The 19,311-nt window shown below is 41.9% G+C and overlaps 2 protein-coding genes across 2 annotated transcripts in view; one reads left to right on the top strand and one right to left on the bottom strand.

Annotated features, from left to right (window-relative positions):
- Window positions 1-19,311, bottom strand: part of LOC110964885 (gastrula zinc finger protein XlCGF57.1-like) — a 205,431-nt gene that overhangs the window by 65,105 nt on the left and 121,015 nt on the right. The window lies entirely within an intron of this gene.
- The window catches only part of rnf213b (ring finger protein 213b), a 49,742-nt gene that overhangs the window by 6,003 nt on the left and 24,428 nt on the right, over window positions 1-19,311 (top strand). The window contains exons 8-30 of the mRNA XM_051939791.1: window positions 1,628-1,834; window positions 1,918-2,131; window positions 2,742-2,797; window positions 2,873-3,038; window positions 3,130-3,279; window positions 4,360-4,458; window positions 4,594-4,722; window positions 6,139-6,301; window positions 6,383-6,550; window positions 6,660-6,809; window positions 7,867-8,498; window positions 9,751-9,910; window positions 9,986-10,203; window positions 10,927-11,070; window positions 11,165-11,317; window positions 11,539-12,763; window positions 13,088-13,272; window positions 13,366-13,518; window positions 14,039-17,839; window positions 17,928-18,064; window positions 18,577-18,675; window positions 18,760-18,872; window positions 18,961-19,074. Of these exons, the coding sequence (XP_051795751.1) occupies window positions 1,628-1,834; window positions 1,918-2,131; window positions 2,742-2,797; window positions 2,873-3,038; window positions 3,130-3,279; window positions 4,360-4,458; window positions 4,594-4,722; window positions 6,139-6,301; window positions 6,383-6,550; window positions 6,660-6,809; window positions 7,867-8,498; window positions 9,751-9,910; window positions 9,986-10,203; window positions 10,927-11,070; window positions 11,165-11,317; window positions 11,539-12,763; window positions 13,088-13,272; window positions 13,366-13,518; window positions 14,039-17,839; window positions 17,928-18,064; window positions 18,577-18,675; window positions 18,760-18,872; window positions 18,961-19,074 (8,636 nt within the window). The remainder of the gene's footprint in view (window positions 1-1,627; window positions 1,835-1,917; window positions 2,132-2,741; window positions 2,798-2,872; window positions 3,039-3,129; window positions 3,280-4,359; window positions 4,459-4,593; window positions 4,723-6,138; window positions 6,302-6,382; window positions 6,551-6,659; window positions 6,810-7,866; window positions 8,499-9,750; window positions 9,911-9,985; window positions 10,204-10,926; window positions 11,071-11,164; window positions 11,318-11,538; window positions 12,764-13,087; window positions 13,273-13,365; window positions 13,519-14,038; window positions 17,840-17,927; window positions 18,065-18,576; window positions 18,676-18,759; window positions 18,873-18,960; window positions 19,075-19,311) is intronic.

Below are 19,311 nucleotides of genomic sequence, written 5' to 3'. Positions count from 1 at the left end.
GGGCTAGTCATTAGTGGGTCACATGACCTTCAGACCTTCATGGCGACTCGATCACAAACTTTCTCTTTTATTACAAAACAGCTTTGGCTTCAAACAAAAAAATCAAGAAGAATATTTTGAAACTGAATGTACCTTTGTGTATTTTGTGTTCTTGCATTGTGCATAATAAGTTAATCTTATACGCTTTAAACGGTGCGGCTTTTGAGTAATGGTTAGGTGCTGTGTCTGGTCCAGATTTGGAATGAAGATGGGGTTGTAGATGCTCACAGAGTCAAAGAATCAGACTAATTCCTCTGTAAGTTTCCTGCGGGTCAGACGAGGAAGAATCTGGGTTGCCAAGGAAATCACAATGTGAGGGATAACCTCCTTAAACAGTATCCCATTTTGACAATTTGGTCAATATTTGTGCAATACTTCTGTCACTGAAATAGGAAAGGCTCTTTTATGACGCATTTTACGTTAAATGTTTTGTACAAAGTTACTTTTTTAATGTTGAATACAATCTTTTAAATTTTTCCACTTGTGATTATTGTCTGAAAGCATTTGAGACGAGAAATAAGCTGCTGAACCTGTCCTGGTTTTAGCTCAACGACGGCTAGTTTAGAAGTTTATCGAAAGTTTGGCGATGCGTTGGACCTCCACTCCCTAATTCATTTGCATTAAGTAGAAAGGAAACTACTTTATGCAAATGAGTTCTGTGGTGATGCGCCGCAACGCAACCAGAATGCAGCGTGGTGCATTTCACATAGACAATGAATGGGTTGCGAGAAATTGTTGGATCCCACAAGATCGACTTAAGATTTAAGTTAATGAAGTGAATGTAAAATATTGGGATTCTTGTTTGACAGCTGTTTCCCACAGTCTTCCTCAGTTTGCAGCACAGTTTCCAAATACATCACTGTTGGGTTTCACCATCCATTTATAAACACAGTGCTACAGTTCTACAGTTTAATTCACTTAAAGACACTTTTATCCAAAGCGACGTACATCTGAGAGTAGAAACGACACAAGCAAGGATCTAGTCAGCAGAAAACAACCTGGATGGGAGCCACAAAACAAGTTCAAGTGTGATGAGAGGACTGTGGTGAGGGAGGTATTTGGAGTTTTATATATATTTAGTTTTTTACAGCGTCCAGTTTGAACAAAACATTTATTATCAGCAAAATTTAAATGAGGCAAGTAGAATGAAGTGATTTTGAGAAAATTGCGATTTTAAGTTTGGATTTTGTTTATTTTCTCAATGGAGTCAGAAGGTGCTCATGATTAGTTTAAAGACCATTGGAAAGTAGAAAATCTGGTCATTCTATCTGTTTTTACTGTTTCTGGCTCTGACGAATGATGATTTTTGAAAAGAAAATACATCTCTAACGAACACACTGGTGGGTTTTGGGCTTCGAGGGGTTAGTACAGGAGAGCAAACTTATATTTTACTTAAATTATCAAATGCATTTATGTTTCTATTTACAAAGAATCAACCCTTAGAACCTTCAAATCCTGTAGTTTATGTGAACTTGCAATTACCACTCCACTGTAGTTGAACCTGGACATTTCTAACAGTGCAGAGGATTTTGGTGTATTTATCGGAGCTCGTAGAAGTCCTCCTCACTCGACTGTTTCTTCTCCTCAGTACTGTGCTGGGTCTGATGAACCACTGTGTCCAGTTAATGGTGTCGGAGCTCGTCCTGCTCGTCCCGCTGCTCTTTAAACTCAGAAAACCAGGAGCTGATGCAGCTAAAGTGGGTCCAACCATCGAGGAAAAGGACTGGTCAGGACTGAATGACATCAACTTCTGCAGATTCAGAGAGAACATAAAGTCCTACTCAGATAAAAGAGAGTGAGTGTACCTCAAAGCCACTTCAGCTTTCTGTATTTTCTTAAAATGATATTAATAGAAGTGACTTTTTTCTTTTATCACAGGCGGATGCTGTCTTTGATACAGAAACAGTTACCAGCGGTCAAAGAGACGCCTCTGCTGCCGATGGCCTGGTTGTCTCTGGTTGCATTTGAGGATCTTCCCAAATTTTCAGACCTGATGGGAATCCCTGCAGAGCACCTGATCCAGAGTCTGCTGTACAGACTGCAAAGATGTGGAGAGAAAATGGAACTAAACCAAGCAGAGGAGAATGTAAAGGTGGGACAAAGGAACACGCTATAATATTTACAGTACCAGTCAGATGTTTGGACCCTCCTTCTCATTCAGTGATTTTTTAAATTCATTTTAATTATTTTCTATACTGTAAATTAAACCTGAAGACATCAAGACTATGAAAGAACACATATGGAATTATGTAGTAAATATAAAAAGTGTTGACCAAACCACACTATGTTTTGTATTTTAGATTCTTTAAAGTAGCAGTAGTTTGCTTTGATGACATCTTTGCCTAGCTTTGGCGTTCTCTCAGTCAGCTTCATGAGGTAGTCTCCTGGATGGTTTAAAACAGTCTTGAAGCACTTCCTAGCACTCCATCACTTCCCTTCTTGGTCAGATGGCCCTTACACAGCCTGGAGGTGTGTTTGGGGTGATTGTTTGGTTAAAAAACAAATGATGGCCCAAACCAGATGGCATGTCGCTGCAGGATGCTGGTTAAGTGTGCCTTGAATTTTGAATAAATCACAAACAGCGTCACCAGCAGGGCACCCCCACACCATCACAAGGTGTGTCCAAACATGTGACTGATACTGTACATTGTTTTACCTTTAAAATGATCATTTTTATAAATCTTTCTACTCTCTACTTGCAGCTTGCTGATAAATCGTTGACCCGCATCCTGCTGAATGTCGACAAAGAGAAAGACAGGTGTGACATCAGAAATGTGCTTCATGCGTCACTGCTGTTACTGTTCTCGTTGTAACTTCATTGTTGTGTCTGTAGAATGATTGAATCTGGAAACATCCACCCAGTCTTCTTGAGCAGCGTTAGTGTGGTGAAGAGAACCTGTGACATTGTGCGAATCGTCCCGTGGTACCCGGTAGCAGTCCTGTCCTACCAGCTGGTGCTGAAATTAGCAGAGATTTTGCATGCTAAACTGAAAGAAGAGGTAATATTTGTTTATTTATACTTTTTGTAAGCTACACAGACATACCTACCTCACTGCGGATCACTAACTGTCTTTGTTTTGTGTCTTTCAGTCCAAGGAAGACGAGTTTGAGACCCTAAAGAAGAAGTTGTTCAAGAATCTGTTTTCCACTCAGCAGCGAATCAGTGAGTTCAGAGATGGACTACTACAAAAATCCATTCTGACACCATCAAAATTCCTCTCCTACCCAAAGGAAATAGAGGTAAGCGGCAGGCATAGTTCATTATATTAGTAGTTATTTAATTTTTGGTTGAATTGATTAACCTTCAGAACCCTAAAACCTGCTAACAGGTATGAAAGGTGCCAATTTTTTGGAGCCACAAAATGACAACGAATTGTGGGATGCTGCCATTTCAGACAGTCCTTGAATGCATCATGTGGGATGTGTGATTCCAGGAGGAAAAACAATTAATAAATCAACTTAAAATTTACCAAAATAAACAGCTTTTGGACATTTCATCAAACTTTATTCAGTTTCAGTTTCAAGTCAGATGTGTCCAGAGAAGGTGAAAACTTCTATCAAAAAACACTTTTTGGACCAGATTCTGTCATAAAAAAAAGAAAAGAAAAGAAAAATCTGCAGTCCTCAACAAGCCTGAGAAGCTATGAATGACTCAGCTGTGACAAATATTCAGATAATTCTTTAGGTTAAACTGCAGGCAGTGTTTTCACAGAGAGACTGAGAGGAAAATTAAACCTATTGGATCAGTAAATAAATGCAGCATGGCTCAGGAACAGTGAACAGAGGAGCAAGTAGTTGGAGATACATTGAGCATGGTGAAACATCTTTCTACTGATGTTTCAAAGAGTAGAGAGAAAAATGGCAGAGTTTGTAAAGGTAGCATAAATGTAAAAAGTTATAATGTAGACAGACTACGTTTGTTTTCATTTGAACAATTTCGGATTGTTAGAATGTAAACCAAATGAAGCATTTGTGTTCTGACAAACACAAAATGCTACAGGAAGACACTTTATGCTCAGACTTCGACTCATTTTGTCATATTTTTGTCTTTTTTTTCCTTTCTTTCCAGAATTTAGAGTAGATTTATAGTGTTTTCTGACAGACCACAGTTGAACAAATTCCATCTGCTGATGTTAACATTGATAATATGCATCAAGTAATAACAAAAGCAAAGAGAATATTTTCAAAAGTGAAAATAAACCCCAAATGATTTACTTGCAGTTAGTTTATGCTTATCAGTACAGATAAATATCAATGCAGTAAATCAGGTTTTTCTCACTACAAACATCATTTGTAACAATGTCTGTGTTGGTTTTTCAGATGTGGGATGTGCTCCTGAAGGTGGAGTCACCTTTTGAGGAGGTTTCATCCTTCTGGAGGCAGAACCTGACAAAAGACCTGAAGAAGAGGATTTCTCAGGTCAAGAGATGCATATGGGTCATCCTTAAATCAACATTATTGTTCTCATAGTTCAAACTGAGATCCTAGCAGGAAACCAGGTCCAGCAGGTCCATGTTTTCATTTCACGTCTCATTTTTGTTTTTCTCTTTGCAGGCAAATGATGAGGATAAAGTTCTGGTCTGTTGCCTCGAATCGCCTTTGGCAGCTATAAGGAAAAGCCACGATGCTGTACAGTCCTGTTTTGATGAGATGTGTCTTTCTGCCATCAAGACAATCTGCCAGGTTGGTTCAGGATTCAGTCTTCATTTTCTAAAGCTGCTTGGTGTCTAATTAAAGATCTCTTAAAACATGAAGTTTTGACAGTTTTTTTGGTTTCACGTGTTAATCCTCTACTCAAAACACGTATTTTTATGTTAAACCAGCTTTAAAGGATGTGTTTTACATACGTAGGATCAAAAACAGAGACCTCATGCCTTTATGAGAAATAGAGTTTAATCTGAGGAAGCTCTTTGTTTGTGTTCTCTGTCATACCTTTAATAAGCTGTCACTCTTGTCCTTCTCTTTGGGATAGATGCTCAACAAATTCAGCATTTCTTCATACTGCAAGATATTAAAATTCAGCAGCATTTCTTGTGTTTTTTATGGTCATACCTTTTAACCAACGGCTCACAGTCTCTCCCAGTTTTAGAGTTTAATTTTTCCTGTTGTATTTATTTCTTCCACCAGAAATATTTCCTGGCTGCTGGCCTAAACAGTCCAGAAAAAAGGGTTTAAAATTTGCGAAACAAGTTGTAAAATGTTCACTTGGTGCCCCATTTATGTGATAATTGTCACTGAAATTATATAAAATCATTCACGACAACGTAAATGTCTGTCTTGTCTATTCGTATTAAGAGTGCAGATAAAAATGTCATGGAAAGGAAGCTCAACCAGATAAAATCACATAAATCCTATGCCAATTAGGTTTTAGCTAGCTCGTTTTTAGGGCTGAACAATATGCAAAAAAAGTCAGTGCAGTTATTTTGACAGATATTCTAGGTGTCACCATTTAAGCGTTGATGTAATTTGTCATTTATTTTCCACTTAAACGAATATAAATCACTTATTTGATTTGAAACAAGCATGCTTCCTTCTGTCTGGAGGATAAGGTTATTACTCTTGGTCACATTTTGATGATATTTCAGTCAATTGTTCGACTCTGTTAGCTTTTAACCTCATAACCTAAACTTTTAAATTGAATTAGTTGGATGAAGTTGTACTGTTAATCCTTGTTCTCTATTGGAAAACACTTTGGGTCTGCGTCTGTTGTTTTTAAATAAAACGTTTAAAAAATGACGGCTGATTTTGGCTTTTACCAGATTTACCGTTTATTCTATGAATGTGGTTTAACAAACTTAGATTCTCCAAAAGCTGAGCATCAAAACTGAATTTTAAATTTATAAAACAGGCAGAAACATAAATGAACTGGGCCCCTGCAGTTTGTTCCACACCTGCGTTTCCTAGTTCTTTTGAATTAAATTTTTACATAGATTACATTGTTTTCTGGGGTAATAAATGTTTTATGGTGTGAAAAGATGTTTGAAAGTCTGTGTAGTTGCTGTGTTTGGAGTGTAAAGCACTTTATGTCAAGCAAGTGAGGTCAAAATTGAACATTATTAACAACTGTAGTGTATTTAAGTTTGATATTTCTGTTTTCAGAGAAAGCAGGAGGGGGACCTGATGCGAACTCTCAGCTCCAAAGTGAAAAATCTTCCAGCTGTCGTCGTGTCTGCTGTTGTGATCGAGTCATCAGGACGGTTTAAAGACGTCGTCGTCCAGCTGCTGGATCCACAGTCCGCCGTGAACCACCTGCTGTCTAACGGTAATAAATCATCCATTTAATCGTATTATCTTGATTGATTTCTTGAGGATCTCTGAGGTCTACGGTGCCGTTTTGTCCCAGGTGACTGGAGGTCGATCCAGGTGGATGACACCACCGGTCACGTGGTCCACAGCTGTGTGGAGGCTGTTCACACTCTGGTGGCATCGCTGCTTCAAGGAGACGTTGCCCTGGGACACCTGCAGACCTGCCTGAAACACAGAGAGCAGTTTAAGAAGCTTTACCAGCAGTGTAGGAACACTCATGAGCCTCAGCAGCACAAACGGCCTTCTGTGATTGTGTCTTACCTTAACGGATAAAACTGTGTTAATTAACAACAGCTGCATTATGTCCCTAACAGACAAGAAAAACGCGAAATCTGAGACGTTTCCTGTGAATGCAGAGGCTGTTCTGGCTCAGAGAGAAAAAGACTTGAGGTCTTTCTATCAGCGCAGACAGCAGATGGACACACTGATAAAGATGATAGCAAAGGTTACAGAAAGCATCACAGGTGAGTAGAGCTGGACAAGTACCCAGTTTAAACCTTTGGTTCTTTAATCCTATGAACTTCAAAACCCGTTGGTGACTTTTCTGCATATTGCCTCCGAATATCTCACCAAAATGTCACCTTTTATCAGCCAGAAACTGTAAAAAAAACAACAAGAAATGGCAGATTACTTAAAACATTTCCAAAGGGACTCAAACTTGTCCAAAATTCTAGATAAAAATCTTCAAGATGGCTCTAAATTTGGCTAAAATGATCATGAGAGGAAAATAAAACACACTGGATGATTAAAATAAATGCAGCATGGCTCAGCAACAGTGAACAGAGGAGCAGATTGTAGAAGATACATTCAGCATGGTGAAACATCTTTCTACAGATGATGAGCAGAGCAGAGAGAAAAAGTCAGAGTTTAGGGTCGCTGTACATGTAAATATCTATATTTTTTCTGTTGGTAGCACCTGTAGATGTTCTTGTAGATGCTGATTTTAGGTTGTTATTGAGGACATGCTGATTTAAAGTTGTTATTGAGGACAGGTCTGGTTTAAAGTTGTTATTGAGGACAGGTCTGGTTTAAAGTTGTTATTGAGGACAGTCTGATTTAAAGTTGTTATTGAGGACAGTCTGATTTAAAGTTGTTATTGAGGACAGGTCTGATTTAAAGTTGTTATTGAGGACAGTCTGATTTAAAGTTGTTATTGAGGACAGTCTGATTTAAAGTTGTTATTGAGGACAGGTCTGGTTTAAAGTTGTTATTGAGGACAGTCTGATTTAAAGTTGTTATTGAGGACAGGTCTCTCTTGAGAATGAGACCTGGTGTCTCAGTGAGATTACCTGTATAAGCAATGGCTAAATAAAATAAAATAAGAGTTTTGACAAACAAATAATCTAGAAAATGTAACTTTTTATGATTAATGACATTTTTTAGTTCTTATTAGCTCTAATCATGTTTTTTTCAAAGAGGTGCAGAACTTTATGTTTCTGTGAAAATTAGCCAACAACGAGGAAAAGTATGACCAAAGCACAAATGCTGTTTTCTTTACTGACATGTTTCTTCTTGAACCAGTTCCTGAGATGTGCACTCTGGAGGAGCAACATGCCGCAGATCTCCACGCCGTGAGTCTGAACAAGCTGGTGTTTGTTCAGTCCATTGATGCTGAAGGGAAGCTGAAGATGACGGGTCCTCCACAGGTCCTCTGGTACAAAACCAGCATGAATGTGTTGAAAATGGCCAGCGAGATGCACACGCTGCATCACAGCAACCTGATTCTGTCCTCCTGGGCCAAAGGAGCCGCATCTTTGGCATGGGCGAGGCATCCCTCCCCAGCTCCTGTTTCGGTAAACCTCACACAAATCTACGAAAACATCTGGAAGCCTCTAGTGGCCGAGTTCCTTCAGCTGGGCGTCGACATCGCGGGTGAAAACATCACTTTCGAGGAGCTCGATCAGGTTCTGTCAGAGTCCGGCGACCAGGGCGATGGAAAGCTGCTGAAGAACGAGCTGAATCTGATGTCAAAGATGCTTCCGGAGGAGGGAGGGTTTGAAGCTGAGGAGAACTGGGTGGAGCTGAGGCTTGGTCAGATTCAGGAGTACCGACAGTTGCATGAGGCGGCGGCTGCAGCCAGCGCTGTGCTGAAAATAGCCGAGAAAATGAAGCTTTCTGGAAACTTCAACGAAATTGACACGCTCAGCCAACTGGTAATTATCAGAAAATCTGTCATTAAAGTAATGCTTCTTTTGCTATTTGAGTTCATCACTAATATTATATGATATTTTTCTCTTTTCAGGTGTTCACATAAGAGCAGATGCACAACCGGTCAAAAGTGTGGGGTCACTTAGAAATGTCCTTATTTTTAAAGAAAAGCATTTTCTTTTTTTAATGATTTTTTTGGCCTTTTCTAGGCTTTATTTGATAGGAGAGATAGAGAGAGACAGGAAATGGGGAGAAAAGTTGGGGGAAGACATGCAGCAAAGGGCTGTGAGTGGGAATCAAACCCAGGCCACTGCGTCGGAGACCAGCCCCTATACATGGTTCGTCTGCTTAACCCATTGAGCTATACAGGGGCCCAGCATTTTCTTTTTCAATGAAGACAACATTAAATGAATGATAAATACAGTGTAGACATAGTTATTGTGGTAAATGACTATTCTAGGTGGAAACGGCTGATTTTTAATGGAATATCTCCATAGGGGTACAGAGGAACATTTCCAGCAACCATCACTCCTGTGTTCTAATGCTACATTGTGTTAGCTAATGGTGCTGAAAGGCTCATTGATGATTAGAAAACCCTTGTGCAGTTATGTTAGCACATGAATAAAAGTGTGAGTTTTGATGGAGAACATGAAATTGTCTGAGTGACCCCAAACTTTTGAACGGTAGCGTAGGTCAACGTTAACTTATTTAGAGCAACTTTAAATGATATAGAGCAGCTTTCAATAATGTAGAGCAACTTTAACTAATGTGGACCAACTTTAAGTTATTTAGAGCAATTTCTACAAATGTAGAGCTACTTTAACTAATATAGGGCAATTTTAATTAATATAGAGCGACTTTAACTAATTTTACAGCAACCTTAAGTAATATGGAGCATCTTTATCTCATTTTGAGCAACTTTAAAGCCTATAGAGCAACTTTAATCCATGAACATACATATTCAGTTTGTCAAAAGCTTGCTGTGTTCTTTATTTTTTTACTGTTTTTCACAATCAGAACTATGGAATTACACATGCCCTGTCCACAAGATTGCTTTCTTAACTGCAGCAAACTCATTTTTTCTCGACGATATGCAGTTTTTTTCTTGCCTTGATATGACAGTTAAACGTGCAGAAGGAGACATTATAAGCAGAAATAGATATGTGGATATTGCATTTTGTCATCAGCTGCTATGGATGTTCAGTTTTTGCTCTTAAAAATGTATATTTTTGAATTTTATGCTTTACTATTTGTCAGGAAGAGGACTCATTTAAACAGAGGACTCTGGGGTCTCTCAGCGTTGATGTATTTCGTGCCAGAAAGCAACTCTCCACGGTCACCAAGCAGCACACCGCCTGTCTGGAAGAGTTCCTAAAGAGCCAAACTCTCGTTAGCTGGGTCAAAGAGAACCTCAAAAGTAAGTAATTGCTCTATTTTTGCCATAAATGATCTCTCAGTGTTGCAGAAACTCACTTTCTGACCCTGTTAACAGGTATGAGCGATGTAAAGGTTTACGTGGACCTCGCTTCCATATCTGCTGGAGAAAACGACACGGAGATTGACCAGGTGGCCTGTTTCCACGATGCAGTGATGGGATACGCTCCTCTGCTGTACTCCCTGTCACCTCACGCCGGCTTTGAGGAGTTCAGGAAGTGTGCTCAGCAGGTGTGGGATACCCAGAGTCGAGATGAGAAGCTGCCCGACAAACTGGTATTTGCATCTTCACTGTCTTATGTACAGAAAGTATTTACCTCCTTAGACTTTTCCCTTTTATCGCTTTTCAAAACAGAATAATGGTGAGTATAATTTGATGTTTTTGACAAGAATTTACAAAAAAGACTTCACGAAGACTTCACATCATGATGCTGCCACCACCGTGCTTCACGTCATGATGCTGCCACCACCGTGCTTCACGTCATGATGCTGCCACCACCGTGCTTCACGTCATGATGCTGCCACCATCGTGCTTCACATCATGATGCTGCCACCACCATGCTTCACGTCATGATGCTGCCACCACCGTGCTTCACGTCAAAAAAATCCCTTCTGGTCTCCTCAGACCAAAGACCCTTCTTCTAGTTGACTTCAGAGTCTCCAGATGTCTTCTAGTTGACTTCAGAGTCTCCAGATGTATTCTAGTGAACTCTACTCCAGATTTAATTTGAGCTTTTTTTCAACACTGTCTTTCTTTTTTCCCTCTTCCATAAAGATTTAATTGGTAGAGAATAGACAATAGTTATTGTATCTCAGCTGCGACACTTTTTTTTCTAAATTCTTGTCAAAAAGGCAAATGAAATTAACCACGACTGAATGTTGAAAAGCAATAAAAGGAGAAAACGTCCAGGGAGGGTGAATACTTTAAACAGACATTGTAGACATAAAGCCTTGTTTCTGTAGCAGAGTGACAGTGTTGCTGCTGTGTTTGCTTTTCAGAGAGAGTCTACTCGACTACTAAACTGGCTGAAAGCACTGAAGGAGACTCACGGCTCTGTTGAGCAATCCTCGCTCTCTTTAGCTTCTTCTATTAACACTGATGGAGTTTATCATGTAGGATGGTCTGATGGAAACACAGAGAGGGTAAGTGGTCTGTCTTCACTAAAACAAAAGATGTAACTTAAATGAATTAAAATATTTATGAAGCTTTGTCTTTGTGATTTTCACTCGTTGGCAGAGGTGTCTTCAAAACATGGTGCAGGTCACTGTGAGAGGGAACAGACAAGAGAAAAGCTACAATCTCGAAGATCTGTTGGAGCTGCAAAACAAACTCATGCTCATGTCGTCCAAAGGGGAACATGGCAGAGAACAAGTCAACAGGTTCACAGAGGTCGGTGGCATTATCAATGCTATGAACTCTAAGCTGTTTCTGTGTGTAAACTGTAGGTGGACAAATAAACATGGGTTGATGAGCCCAACAATTAAAAGAACTGTGGGAACAGTGCAAGTTGGCAGCATGATTAGTAAACGGTCTAAAACTAAGGTATTCTCTGTGAGCTGATTGGAGGTTAACTTCATACATTGCTAAACTCATGTCCACATGTGCTGCAGGTTTTTGAGGGAGTTCAGAGACTGGGCACCATCCTTCTCCAGATGCAAACATCTGGTAACATGCTCTTCAGGGACTGGCATGCTGAGGTCCAGTGCTGCCCGCAACATCAACCCTGCATCAGAGTCACCTTCGTGTCCCTGAAGGGCAAAGAGATGTCGTACTACGGTGAGGTGATGGAGCAGCTGCAACATCTCGCTCACTCCATGGACACCTGCCAGAGAGAATGGTGTTCCTTCATCAGTGAGATGCGCTCCAGCTTCAGCCTGCTGAACCACTACACCTCAGAGCAGATGGTGTATTTGTGCCACTGGATACACAAAGTGTGTCAACGACAGGCGTCGGTTCCCCAACAGCTCTGGCACTTACTGTTTCCCATAAAGCCTCAGTGCACGCTAACTGATGTCAGAGTCGCCTACGCTAATGCAGCGAAGCACGATGAGCTGGAGGAGTCTGATGATGATGAACCTTCAATGGACTACACTGAAGAAGAAGACGTGGAAGAGGCTCGTGATCTGATGGAGTTTTCTTCTTCAGAGGAAGAAGACGGTGCCACCGTCGAGGACAGTCTTGAGAACCTTTGGGGACGATTCAAGAACAACATGTCACAGTTCCTCAGCGACTCATTGGACATCTCGATTCTGGCCCGATTCCTCTCTTGCCTCTCTGAAATGAACCAGCAACATATGATCAGAAACCTCCCACCGGCTCTCCAGGAGGGGAAGCCCAATCTTGTGCTTTGCCCAAGTGCAGAGGTTTTCACCACCACTCTGTCTTTTTACATGGAGAGTCCAGAGCAGCCTCTGCCATCTGCTGACGAAGTTCTGGTCTGCAGAGAGGAGACTTCAGAAGAAGAGGTGGAGATATTTCTGCGCCGAGCTCTTGGCCAAAGCTCCAAACAAAGCTGGCACAAGATATATTCCCTGGTCAGTCCGGGGCTGCTTGGATACGACGTCAGTGTGGCTTTAGGTGACCTGTTTGAGAGTCTGGAGAGAAGCGCCAGCCCACATTATCGCCTGGTGATAGTCAGTCCAGTTGTGCATCAGCACCGATATGTGCCCTCCTTCTTCAGCAGCGACAAAGTCCAGGCTGGTGTGAATCTAACAGCAGAGATCGCCAGGAAATACCTATATCACCACTTCACACAAAACATGAAAAACCCTGTCGCACTGGTTTCTCCTGATCAGCTCTCAGTGTGGATGGTGTCATCTACTCGCCCTGCAGTTGGTACGGAAACTCTAACTAAATATTAAAAAATGATGTGATTTTCACTGCATCAAACAGCTATGTTCCCTTTTATGTGGAGATGTTTTTTGTAGGCTAAGGCATATCTTTAGGACCACAACACTTGATCTATAACAGTTTGTTGTGAAACATCATACTTTTAACAAAAAGCATGCAGCCCTTTCAATTTGGATATCACACTTGCCCGTATTGCAATTTTGATAACATTTCCATTAGCTGTTGAGCCCTAATATGTTGTTATTTTCAGTTATAATATTCTAGTTAAGTCTTACAATCATTTCCCGGCCATCATTTTTCTATTTATAGGGAAATCCCTTTATGTGGATCGTTTGTTTGAGAAGTTCAGGGAGACATCTCCAAGAGTGAAACACATCAGGATGAAACTGATTGAGCCATGTGTTGACATCGACTCCTTGATCAAGAGTCTGTCAGAGAAACTGGCACCGTTGAGAGAGCAGGACCCGGTTCTCCTGCACATTGACACTGCTGGAGTAAGTGTACAAGCATTTATAATGGCAGATAGCTTGTTCTGTTGTCACTTAAGCTGACAGTCTGTCCTCTGTTTCACTTTTATCACCTGCCAGGTTCGCTCAGGTCTGGAGGAGCTCCTCTTCCATCTTTTGGTTCTGGGTTGTTTAAGTGACACTCATGGCATGCTATGGAGAAGGAATGTAGCTCACCTGATCACCGTGGAGGTCCTGAAAACAAACACGTCCTCCCAAAACCAGCCAAAAGAGGTAAAAATGTCTTTTCAGTATGGATGTGAAGCTAGATTTTCTTTGGTTGACTTTAGCCCTCATGAAGTCATGACTTTCAATAAGATATTTTCATACAAAGAATGAACAAAATCTGCCATAAGTGCCAGGGTGATTTAGTGACAAGGAATTGATGATTAAAAGCATATTTAAGTTGCAGACAGAGATACTGTGATGCATGTGCACTATTGCCCTTGTAGCATAATTTCCTTGCAGACACAAAATATCTGGTCTGTGCACACTCGTACGAACTCGAAATTACCACCACATAGAACCTTATGTATCGACATTACAAGAAGGAAAACATTCTAAGTCAGTCTATAAAAAATACTTTATATTCCATAATCAATATCCATATTCTCATATTAGATCCTATGCATGTCTAAATTCAGTGCCTTAAATTTCTGTGTATTTTGACAAACACTTTGTCATTGTCTGTGGTATTGGGAAGCTTTTAAAACCCCATGCCTAATCTATTCATGTGTTAAATTTGGTCACACAGATAAGGCTCGGGCTTCTTGACATCCTGCCCACCATTCACTGTCGACCTCCGAGAGAGGTGAAGCAGCTGTTGGCCGCTCAAAGGGTCTCAACAAAAAAGACCTTTGATCCACTCATGGATGAACAGGAGTTTTGCAGTGAGGGGATTCAAAGACCCTATCAATACTTAACGCTCCACAACCAGAATCAGAATCTGGATCGTTTTAACTACCAAGAGGGGTCCAGAAGAGGGGATCCCAGTGATTGTCTCAGTCATTTCCTGTCATTCTGCGGAATGCAGGATCCATCTTGGGGTGAACTTAAGAACTTCTCCTGGTTCCTAAACGTGCAACTGAAAGACTGTGAGAACTCAGTTTTCTGTGATCCAGATTTTCTTGCTGATCAGCTACCCGGTTTCAAGGGTTTCATTGTGAAGTTCATGATTCTGATGGCAAGAGATTTCGCCTCGCCGTCTCTAGACACATCTGATGAAAGCCCCATGCTGCGCATTGAAAACAGTCTGGAAGATGACCTTCTTGCCCGTCTGACAATTCGTAAGCACTGGGAAAATGAGTCTCATCCCTACATTTTCTTCAATGCAGACCATTTCTCGATGTCTTTCCTTGGCTTTAATGTGCAGAAAGGTCCAAGGCAAAAGACACTCAATGCAGTTGATCCCAACAGCAACAAGGTCCTGATACAGAACGTCATGTCGCAGGAGCTTTTTGAAGGTTTGCGACGGCAAAACATTTCTCTCTCTGAGGACTTTGATCAGTTGTCCCGGCCAGACAAAATCAAAAGGATTTCGTGTGTTGTTGGTGCACAGAGTGGCATTATGGACAGGAGGTTCGATCCAGACCCAACATACGAGCTCACTGCTGACAATGTCATGAAGATGTTGGCCATACACATGAGATTCCGATGCGGAATTCCAGTCGTCATCATGGGAGAGACTGGCTGTGGAAAAACCAGACTGGTCCGTTTCCTCTGTACTCTGCAGAAGGAGGGAAAACCAGTGGAGAACATGGTGCTTGTGAAAGTACATGGTGGAACTACAGCAGAAATGATCTACAGAAAGGTGAGAGAGGCCGAGGCACTTGCTCACAAGAACCGAAAAATGCACAACCTGGACACCATTTTGTTCTTTGACGAAGCAAACACCACAGAGGCCATTTTTGCCATCAAGGAAATCTTGTGTGACCAAACAGTGAAAGGAGAACCTCTGAAGGTGCATAGTGGCTTGAAAATAATAGCTGCCTGCAATCCTTACAGGAAGCACTCCCCTGAAATGGTGGAACGCCTGGAACGTGCAGGACTGGGATACCGAGTGAAGGCAGATGAAACAGAAGACCGCCTTGGCAAAGTCCCTCTGAGGCAGCTGGTGTACAGAGTTCACCCTCTGCCTCCAAGCATGGCATCTTTGGTGTGGGATTTTGGTCAACTGAGTGACTCCACTGAGCTTTCCTACATCAAACAGATCGTCCAGAAGAAAGTTGCTGACCATCGTTTGCCAGTAGCTTTCAAGAACATCATTTCAAATGTGCTGGCTGCCTCCCAGAAGTACATGAGAAGCCGGAAAAATGAGTGCAGCTTTGTGAGTCTCAGAGATGTGGAGAGGTCAATGAAAGTGCTTGTTTGGTTTTACCAGCATAGTGAGGTCCTGTTCAGCGACTACACACACCTCAATGAGGATCATAAAACTCTCAAGTGCTTGATTCTTGCCGTTGGAGTATGCTACTACCCATCTCTGGTGGAAAAAGAGGAGTACCTGGCTGAAATTTGTAGGCACTTTCCTAACCCACTCTGCTCCCCAGCTGCATTACAGCAAGAGATTTCATCCTGTCAAGACTTCTTCCTTCAGAACATACAAACAAGGGAGACAATAGCCAAAAACGTTGCACTCAAAGAGAATGTCTTCCTCATGGTGGTCTGCATAGAGCTCAGGATCCCACTCTTTCTAGTTGGGAAGCCAGGCAGCTCTAAGTCACTCGCTAAAACGGTGGTTGCTGATGCCATGCAGGGCCAGAACTCCCACTGTGAACTATTCAAGAAACTCAAGCAAGTTCACATGGTCTCATTCCAGTGCAGTCCTCACTCCAGTCCAGAGGGTATCATCGGGACATTCAGGAACTGTGCCCGCTTTCAGAAGGACAAAAACATGGACGAATATGTGTCAGTCGTGGTGCTTGATGAGATCGGACTGGCAGAAGATTCTCCTCAGATGCCACTGAAGACCCTTCATCCTCTCTTGGAAGATGGTTGCATCGACACCGACAGGCCAGATCCACACATGAAGGTTGGCTTTGTTGGCATCTCCAACTGGGCTCTTGACCCAGCAAAGATGAACCGAGGAATATTTGTGTCCAGATGGGATCCAAGTGAGGACGAACTTGTGGAGACTGCCAAGGGAATTTGTTCGTCTTCCAGCCAAATCCTCCTGAAAATCAAACACCTCTTCCCATCTTTGGCAGAGGCCTTCTTGCATATCTGTAATGAGACCTCAAAGAACCAGTTCTTTGGTCTGAGGGATTATTACAGCCTTGTCAAAATGCTGTTTGCTGCAGTGAAATCCACACAAGAAGAGCCAAATGGTGACCAGGTGGTTGAAGCCATCTTACGTAACTTCAGTGGACAGCCAGAGGGTTTTGACCCTGTTGTATTTTTCCAAGAGGTTCTCCAAGACCTTACAGAAGTTCCCCGACCAAGCACCTTGCAAATGGTGAAAAAGAACCTTGATCATGGGACAGATGAGGAGAGTCGTTACCTGCTTTTATTGACCACTAACAATGCAGCTCTGCACATCCTTCAGCAACAGGTCTTTGCCAAAGGAGACTATCCGCCACCTGAAATTATCTTTGGCTCAGGATTCCCAAAAGACCAGGAGTACGCCCAAATCTGCCGCAATGTCAACCGTGTGAAGACATGCATGGAGACCGGACGCACCGTCATCCTCCTCAACATGCAGAATCTTTACGAAAGCCTGTACGATGCCCTGAACCAGTACTATGTTTACCTCAGTAAGCAGCAGTATGTGGATCTCGGTCTTGGTTCCCACAGAGTCAAATGTCGTGTTCATACAAACTTCAGACTGGTGGTAGTGGAGGACCAGAAGAAGGTCTATGAGCACTTCCCTGTGCCCCTCATCAACAGACTGGAAAAACACAGGGTGGACAGAAGCACCGATCTGGAAACATGGCAACACAGGGTTCTCCACAAACTCAAGGAGTGGGTGAAGGAATTCTTAGGCGAGGCCACAAAGGATTTCCAGCTGTCTGACATTTTTGTTGGCTTCCATGGTGATGCCTGTGCCAGTGCTCTGTTGCAGGCTCTGGAAAGGAGAGCACAAAAAGCTGTAGACGACCAAGTACGACAGCAACAACAGGATGAACCAAACAAAGCACCTGAGGGCGACAGACAGAAAGAGGTGATGGAGATAGTGGACGATCCGCTGAGTGATGCGATGGACGTAGAGACTGCCGAAGAAGACAAAGAAATGGAAGCAGTGGAAAAAAATGAGGATGAATCCACTGAGGAACATGATGTCGACAGAGTGATGTCAGAAACTGAGGAGATGATGGAGACAGAAAACGATGCTGGGTCTGTGAGAGAAAACGAGGAAGACGAAGTCTTTGATTTAGCCAAAGGCCTCTTGCTGAACTGTGCCACCCCTGATGCTGTGGTGAGACTCAAATACTCAGATTTAGCAAACCAGGAGAAGGAAAAACTCCAGAGATTATACTTCCAGCAACAGCATCACCACTCACTGCGAGACTTTCTGGAAGATGGCCTCACCACGTACCAGGAGTCCAGCAGGTTCCTGGAGGTAAGGCACAGAGCTCTAGATTTTATCATAACCCTGCAAAATCTTTACAAATTGTTGACCGCACTGTTTGCTGTGTGGTTTTGCGTAGATCACGACTTTCTCCAGCTTGTTGACCAGATCAGATGTGAGAGTTGTAGCTCACGCTCTGGGACTTCACACAGACAGAATCCTCCTGCTGTCGCTCCACCAGTTTGACACTGAAGTCTCCTTCTGCAACAAAATACGGTACAAAATATTCAGCTAAGAGCTGCGTGGCTGATGTTACTTTCTCTATAGACCATCAAATTAAATTTTCATTCATGTACATGCCATTTTATTTTTTTCTATTAAGTATTCAGCTCCACTGTATAACAACGATCTGGTGTCAAAATGTCATGCTATAAAATGCAGTGGTGGAAAAAGCATTCAGATGCTTTACTTTAGTAAAATACTCAATTGCAAGTGAAACTCTTGCATGGAAAATACAACTTAAGTAGTTTGGAGACAGCTGATTAAATCTCTAACTGTGTTGTGTTTTCAAAGATTGTTTTATTATCCATTGTGTTAATGTACATCTTTAAAAAGCTGTTAGATATATGTTTTGAGTTGACAATACACTGTTTCCCTTTAAAATGTAGTGGAGTGGAAATTTAAAGTAGTAAAAAATGGCAAAACTTAAGTAAAGTAAAAATAGAAGTTCTTTTATGTTGGTATGCCATAATAATTTGAGCCTATTTCCACTCGTCCATCTGCATTAGGGGCTTCCTTCATGATGCCGGTCAGTCTCTTCACATCATGCTGATCCAGATGGACCTCGAGGAATCCCACTGCAGTGACGAGCTCATCGCATCAGCAAAGTAAAGCTCACTGTCAGGCTCCTGAACATGTGATTTTATGCTCAGTGGAATTCCAGATGTGTTCATGAGTCTCTCCACCAACAGATACTGCACCATGAATTACCTGACGTCTCTGGAGCATCAGACCTGCTGGGTGATCTTCATCGTGAAGGTTTCCAGAATCCCAAGTCAGTCCCAGTACATCGGTTTCCAAGGAGGTGAGGACCAAGAGGAATATGTGATCAATACTGTGATGCAGCTATTTGTTTACTGCAGTAAAACCATGTTTTGATTTTTCCATCAAAGGCGTCTGGCGCTCAGTGCACATCGATGACCTGAGGGATTCAGAGGACATGAGCCTGAACCTGTTGGTTTTCTGTGGAACGCTGATCAGCAGCCTGCTGAAACCTGCACCGTCAGGTAGAAACTGTACAGATTTATTAGGAGAAGAATTATATCACAAATGCAGGACTTAGAAAGGGACTGTGCATGAAAGTTAAAGACTCTGTTTGACCTCATGCCATAGAAATCGATGCATTTTTTTGTTACGTCTGAGTTTGTTGAACAAAAATGTCTTATGCTTGAAATGAGGAAATGACACCTCATTTGACAAAACTGGTTTGGCGCCGGCTTAAACCTGTTTTGGTCATGCAAAAA

Source organism: Acanthochromis polyacanthus, chromosome 19, assembly GCF_021347895.1.
Source record: "Acanthochromis polyacanthus isolate Apoly-LR-REF ecotype Palm Island chromosome 19, KAUST_Apoly_ChrSc, whole genome shotgun sequence".
Lineage (NCBI taxonomy): Eukaryota > Metazoa > Chordata > Actinopteri > Pomacentridae > Acanthochromis > Acanthochromis polyacanthus.
Note: the sequence above shows the minus strand (reverse complement) of the source record. Positions and strands in the feature narration are given on the sequence as shown.